This window comes from Prenolepis imparis, unplaced genomic scaffold (assembly GCF_030444845.1).
Source record: "Prenolepis imparis isolate NDT839.2.m4 unplaced genomic scaffold, iyPreImpa1.0 SCAF_7, whole genome shotgun sequence".
NCBI classification, from domain to species: Eukaryota; Metazoa; Arthropoda; class Insecta; order Hymenoptera; family Formicidae; genus Prenolepis; species Prenolepis imparis.
The window spans coordinates 3,837,447-3,844,855 of record NW_028141165.1 but is presented as its reverse complement, the minus strand read 5'-3'; the positions used below and the strand labels follow the sequence as shown (position 1 = coordinate 3,844,855).

General features: G+C 29.8%; 1 protein-coding gene across 1 annotated transcript; it reads right to left on the bottom strand.

Moving 5' to 3' along the window:
- Window positions 1-335: 335 nt before the first annotated feature.
- LOC145939141 (hydrocephalus-inducing protein-like) lies at window positions 336-5,855 on the bottom strand. Its single transcript, XM_083043341.1, has 16 exons — window positions 5,745-5,855; window positions 5,441-5,659; window positions 5,116-5,314; window positions 4,860-4,998; window positions 4,451-4,578; window positions 4,087-4,288; window positions 3,821-4,007; window positions 3,335-3,459; window positions 3,158-3,251; window positions 2,694-2,917; window positions 2,281-2,348; window positions 2,004-2,218; window positions 1,318-1,557; window positions 1,058-1,185; window positions 680-866; window positions 336-578 (listed from the first exon to the last, which is right to left on the bottom strand). Exons 1-16 carry the CDS (start codon window positions 5,853-5,855, stop codon window positions 336-338), a joined length of 2,709 nt encoding a protein of 902 aa, XP_082899467.1.
- Window positions 5,856-7,409: the final 1,554 nt, after the last annotated feature.

Here is a 7,409-nt window from a genome sequence, read left to right as displayed (position 1 = left end):
TGAGTGGTTCAATCTGAAACTTCCTACTATAATATACAATTTTTAGCATGTTATGGCAAAATTTAAATTGTTGCAATAAAGCTTATATTACGTTGGCCATCCTTGGCTTCGTTGAATGCGCACTTCTGGATCGTTTGACCATATTATTTGGTAATGACGCGAGCCAAAGTTTTTCATTATTATTGGCAGACTATGGTTTTGATGGCTGTTAAAATTATTGAATAGTAAAAAATATACACTTTTTATATTAAAGCAATGTATTTATAGAAAATAATTCTTACTAATGTTTGATCATTAAAATTATATATATATAGTTAACATTCTCTCAATATTCTTTACCTAAAGAGAAAACCCAAGTCAAATATTGGAAATATTTGTGGCTCAAAAACGACATTACAACCGATCCCAGTCGCAACTACATTAACGGGAATCGATCGACTGTTGATGACATGCACGATTATATTGTCAATGTATTTACCAGTGTCGCATAAAAATATTTTGACTTCAATTTCCATAGATCCGTTTGGTTCAATTTCACCAGAGGCTGGCTCGACAAGCCATGATGCTTTCTTTTTACGCTGAGCAATAATAATAAGATAATTTTACAACATAATTTTTCTCCTTTTTTTGTATATTCTGTAAACGCATTGTTTAAAGCATTCATTCGGAAAATATTTACTGATATTAATTTGAATTGCGCTGGTATCGGCGAGTCGTTAATTATGCGAAAATTCATGACTTTATTTTGAAGCACTTGTATCTCTCCGAAATTGAGAGAAGTAGGTTGCACGGATATTACTGGTCCTTGACCAATACATATAATCGTACAAGATGTAATTGGAATCTCCTTACCCATTGTTAGCATACTGAAATGAAAAAAAGTACAATAAAGTTTTTAAATGAGAAATATATAATATTCTATATAAATATTTTTTAAAAATCGAGATTTTTTTTCTTAATTTTTTTTATTAGAAGATAAAACATTATTTCAAATAACTTTCATTCTAATTTATATATAACTTTCATATTTCAAAGAATATTATATTGATTATTGTACTTTAACGTAGTTGTTTGTGTGCCCAGAACTTTGGTGATGATAGTGGCGTCGATTGTTTTCGATTGTCGTGCTTTTAAAAAACCTTGATAGGATGATAGTGAACATACTACAGGTATATTCTCGGATACCTAAAGAACAAAATTATTACGCTTAGCTTACAATAGTTACACTATTTAATAACATGTTCTTAATAACATGTATACTGAACAGAGCGATGTGCTGTTGCTAAGCTTAGCTTTCGAAATTAGTTTAATAATTACCGCCTGCGGTATTATATAGAAGTATCCATCCAAGTCAGAATTGTTCTCTACGTTAATAGAACGAGCGTAAGAGAAGTTGATGAAAGCAAATCTAATAGAAATCTCCGCGGGTTTAATCGATAGAGAGGGAATAGCACCACGAAACGAGATCGGTAACATTACTAGATCCGAGTCAGAATCCCACATGTCTACTCGAATATTCGAGCGTCCACTTCGAACTATGTTTGCTGTATATGTCACCTATATTTTAATGTAGAGTCATAAAACGCTATATTAATTATTTAGTTTCAAACGAATTGAAAAATAATTAAGGAAAATAAATATTAATTCTATATAGTAATTCTCGTTTCCTCGGAATAAATTTAAGTGATGATAATAAAACGATAGACAAATACGAATCTTCGAGTATTATTAATATATATTAGAAAATACAATACATTTCTTTTATGTTAGTTTATTCTTCTACTTGTAAACTATGAAGACAAAAAAGAATATTAAGAGAAGTGTATTGTATTTTCTAACACGTGCATTAGTGCCCAAAAGCCTAATATATTTGTCTATTGTATTATTATTACTTGGATACATAAATTCTATGTATATAAAATGTAATTTTAAAAATACGCAAATTAGCCTTTTCCGTGCAAATCTCGTTATAAGCTACATGTTCAAAGACGTTATTATTTTACCCTTAGTTTAAGTGAACTATGCGCTTGCACTATTCCTTTCTGTGGAGTAATTGTAAACTCGCGAGGATTAGTCGGGAAACTTGGTTTCGCTTCAGATAGAGCGAACTCTTCGTAAGTCAGAGGTGTCTGATCTCCATCTTCCATCATAGTTACGCTAAACGAAACCGGAACCAAGGATAAATTACGAAGATTTAATTCTTGTTTTTTGCTAAACCCTGCAAAGGTGTGCATAAAACTGCTGTTTTTAATTGAACTGCATTAATTATGACAAGTATACCTAAGGCAATTGCGCCGAAATCAAGACTATTCTTGTCAAAATGTAATGTTGGGCATATGATGCATCCTCTATAAATAAAAAAATTATATATTATCATTTTTATAAAATTTATATTAAAATTTATGATAAATTAAAAATAAACTTCTAAAGTGTGTGTGTGCAATATTAAAATTAAAATAAATTGTTGTAAGAAAATATTGGAAAAATGATATTTTAAAATGCTACTTATAACAAAGAAGAAATAATTTTACATATTTTTAATAAATTAAAAAACATCACACACACACACACATATATACAATATAATTATACATTATAATGTTTACAATTATTACAAAAATCTATAATTATTCAAAGAATCACAAAATATGAATTTTTGGTTTGGTAACAATTGTCAAATTCAAATATCGTACTTGATATGAAAGGATAATACTTCCAAACTCTCTTTAACGACAAAGTCGATTCGCTCTATAAAGTCTCCTTTCCGATTTGAAGTAAATGATAAATTAAATGATTTATACTCGTCTGGTTTCAATATTAGAGCGCATGGAGTAACATTAATAGTACCACCAAAATCTGTTGGTCTTGCTTTATAAACTAACGTACCACAAATATGCCCTTTATTTGCCGCTATAATCTGGAACAGATTACAAATAATTCAAGTTCCTATAATTTACCATGCAACTTTACTTTTGTATACCTACAAATACAAGAAAAATAATTTCTAATAGTATCAATTTTCAATAAATAAATCTATCACAGAATGTCTAATAATGTCGCATAACATTTTAGAAATTTAATAAGAATATATTTTTGATAAAGTCTCTTATTAATTTTTAAATAAATTTTTTATATGTAAATAAATTTATTAGACTACCTCGTAATTATGCACAGAACACAGGAAAATATTCTTAACGTCGATAGTGATTACATTGAGATGGAAAACTGGTCCTTTGCCTGTTCCGTAAAGACTACCATTGAAACGAAAAATTAGGGAAAGAATTCTAAGACGAAAAAGTTTCTAAAAATAATGTTATATTAATTTTTTTGTAACCTCAGGGGTATTCTATCCTCACGACCTGTGACTTCGAGATAAGCGACGCTCGATATTTCCCCTACTTCCATGGCTCGAAAAAACACCGTAATATCTGCGGAAGATTGAGGCCAAATTTCGCCTTTCTGAAAAAAGTACATTTGGGACATAGAAAGAATATTAAAATCAGACGGAATACTAAATATTAATTAAAAATTTATAATATTCTATATAGAATCTCAATATTTATTTAAATATTTTTTTATAGTAAATATTCGTTATAAAAATATTTTTTTTTAAATATTGTACATTATTTTTGCAACTAATAGTAATTTAAATTATGTTTTACAAATGAAAAAAAGAAATTCAAAGATATTAGAATTTAAAAAATATTCCTGATATACTTTTTAATAAAGAACAAAAAAATAAGCAAGATAATTATCATATAATTAGAATATATAACGTTATCAAATTACAAGAGCTGTGAAAATTATCACAAAAGCTCACCTCAGGCATTAGAAGGAAGGACATATGATTGTAGTGGAAATTCTCATTTATCAAGGAAGCAATCTCGTCCGTGTAAATCCGCTGGCAGACAAGCTCGTGAATATCTGGCAGGCAAATATTGTAATGAACGAGACTGACACAACGCACCATCTCCACATTGTGCACTAGTTGAAATAATGTTTTATATCTGTCACAAAAGAATTGAGAAATCATAAAAATGGACAAATATGAAAAGCTTTTCGCGATAAATAATTATTTACGCTTACTCTTCCTTTCGTTGTATATCGGTATTTTTGTTTCTGAAACACATCCATTGGAATTTCACGACATAGTCGCTTCTATTATGAATCGTTAAGAGCTTGCTTCTAGACAAACCTAAATAAGTGTCTTCCATTCTTACACTACCTCTATCAATTCGAATCGTGCAGTTTATCGCTGAGCTCCGTAATTTTAAGCAAAGCTTTTCTCCTGTCAATAATTTATAATGCATTACATTTATATTGCGTTACGATAAATACATGTTTTTTCATGCAAAAGTTAATCTTATTAATACATAAAATTACTATAAGTTATTATTAAGTTTAATATCAATACTCTTTCTTTTTTACATAGTTAATTGCTTGTAAGTACCTGATTCATAATTAAGAAAAAGCTTTGCTTTAAACTCGCCAGATTTCTCGGATAAAAAGTTCGCAGTAAGTTGCATCGTTTCTTCTTCCTCTAATATGCCTTTTGACGGTTCGACGGAGAAATATGGACTGAAACATATTCATAAATTATATATATATATATATATAATATTTTTTATATACATATATATAACATAAAATGTTATATAGATTCAAATATAGATTATCATCAAATATAATCATTTATATAAAAAAAAAAATCATTCTTTCGTGTAATAAGTAATTTTGTTTAATGTATTTTAGAAAAGTATGAAATATTATTTTAAAATCTTTTTATTTTATATATTACAATTTATAAACTTAAGTATATTAAATTTTGTTATAAAATTTTTTAACCAAATCTAACATACTTATCTGAGCAAAAATTGAAGATTGCCGGCATATCTCCTACGTTGCGTACCAAAATAGTCTTCGAGGAGGGAATTTTCACTGCGGTGGCTGGTATTTCGATTCGATCGGGGATATCTAGAATAGGTCTCGGGCCGATAGCTAGAATAATATTAACTTGACCTATATTATTCCGTGTTACGTGCTCCGGTACATACGTACAATAATTGCATTGTATGTATAATAATTGTATAATAAACGTAGTTTATTTCCCCTCACCGATAACTGGCACCGCAAAGATTTCGGTATCGTTGATAAACTCAATACGATATTCGTAGTCTCGTTTCTCCGCCGGGTTGAACCTGACGTTATAAATGTGAACGAGTCCTGGTGCTACTATAGTATTATAATTCGATCCGTGATATTCCACGGAAAAGAAGGGATCGGGACAGCGCGAGATCTTCAGGTGTCGCAACGTCTGCGAAATGACATTTAAAAAGGAGGATTCGGGGTTAAACTCGTGAATATTGTATAACTTGAGGCATAACGCATAATTTGAATTGTGTATAATGCATTAAAATTTTAGAATAGATAAGACTTTTACTTTTGTCACGTTTCGAATTGTGAGCATCACATTGTATACGTTGCCAGGAACGAATTGTTGAAAGAGAACAATGCGGGGTGTAGCTTTAAAGCATTGACTTTCGCAATTGTCGTACAAAGGCCGTATGTTTATGCTGCGACCTGGTTTTAGTAAATAATCGATCCTCTCTTGAGTGCTCATCAGCATCTGTTTGATGTATTCCGAAGGAGTCATGTCATGCTGCAAGAACATTAATGAAATTGATAAACGTTGCATAGATATGAGAGATTCTCTATACATAAACTATTCTACATTTGAAACTAACTTCTTGTTCTCTCTGATCGCATGATTTTATACCGGTTAAAACCGTTAATATTTCCACAGACTTGTGTATAATTGGATAACATGTAGTCAGACTTTTCTTCTCCTCACCCATTCTTTACAATTAATATTCTATGAAGATATTTTGCAACTCTCTCTTTCTCTTTGAATAGATTCTATTGATTGTTAATTGTAATTAAAATAATCGACTATTATTAATCAAAATATCATTGAAAATAGTACGTACTGAAAATAGTAGAATATGTTACTACAGACTGCATCTGATATCTAAAATCGATTTTTGTCGATTTGATTATTTTGTCAACCTCATTTAAGATTGACTGTCAATCATTGACAAAATAATTCACATTTCCAGAAATAGAAATGCATCGAAGCATACATATTATAAGCTTTCTCATATAGATTTAAATTAATATAATTTCAATAGTCAAAAAAGCAGAGATGTAATGAAATAATGCAATTATGCAAAAAAGTTATAAAAATAAAATTAATGTAATAAAATAAATTATAAAATTATACAAAAGCATTATAATAATGAAAGAGTGAAAGTAAAAATACAATTTTTTCTCAGGCAATCTGGATTCTTTGATTTAATTTATTTAATAAAATGAAAACTATTTTTCTCCATATTATATAATTAACAGATTTTATTTTTATTTCGAAACTACGCGTTCCGAATTATTGATTCCGCGGTGCAAGGCGATACAATCGATATAAGATTATAAGGGGGAGGACAAGGATTCTGTTGAAATCCTGATTGACAGCGACGAGCAGGATTGGAATAAGTGCCACTTCGGAGAGTTTGAATTTCTCGATTTATGTCTATATCGATGAAGAACCGCAGGGATACGCCGAGCGATTCACATTACGTGCATAGTTTTTTAAACAACATGGCACGTAGCAACGAGGCAAAGGATCGCGTGGCATCTTCGACACGCAACAAGGATCACAGATTCCTTTTGAACAGCACATCCCCGGACAGGGTCCTAGGGGACATCCTAAAGGGGGGCAGCTCACGTTGCACACTTCGGGCTCGGGTTTTCTAGCGAACAAGAAGGAGGGAACATTCTGTGAATATCTATCTATTTCATAAATGTATTCGAAATCCTTATTTGATCGGACATATTCTATTAATAAATGATTAATTTCAGCAAAATATATCAATAGAAATTGCAAATATATACTTACAAGCTTTCTATTTCGCGTATAATATGATACATTTCATCCATAAAATTTCGCCTTTGCTTGCCCATGTTAAATATACTTGGTAAATTTTACATAAATTTTAATACCAGTATATAAAAAATATCTTATGCACTAAAAATTGAAAGATGGATATTGAAAAATGTTTCCCTGTCACACTTAATAATCGATTTCGTATTGTATCGCTTACTTCGTACTATATTATTTATCTAATCTAATTAAATTAACATGTAAGTCCTATTTATCAATTCTTTCATGATAAAAATTATTTATGGTTAGATCTATTATATTATATGACATTAAAGGGAAAGAAAGAGAAAGTAATAAATTTATTATTGCAACAGAATATATAAGTTTTGACACAGCTTTAAATACTTATTTATTACATTCTCAAAATTGTGAACATTTCTAGATAGTATTTTATGCTTGAAAATATGAACACAAT

Bases quoted from the DNA above. Each gene is read 5' to 3' on its own strand.
- LOC145939141 (XM_083043341.1), bottom strand. From the start codon at position 5,855: ATGGGTGAGGAGAAGAAAAGTCTGACTACATGTTATCCAATTATACAC. The intron at 5,315-5,440 runs GTAAAAGTCTTA...GTCATTTCGCAG, and splicing joins CAATTCGAAACGTGACAAAA to ACGTTGCGACACCTGAAGAT. The intron at 4,579-4,859 runs GTATGTTAGATT...AATATGTTTCAG, and splicing joins TTCAATTTTTGCTCAGATAA to TCCATATTTCTCCGTCGAAC.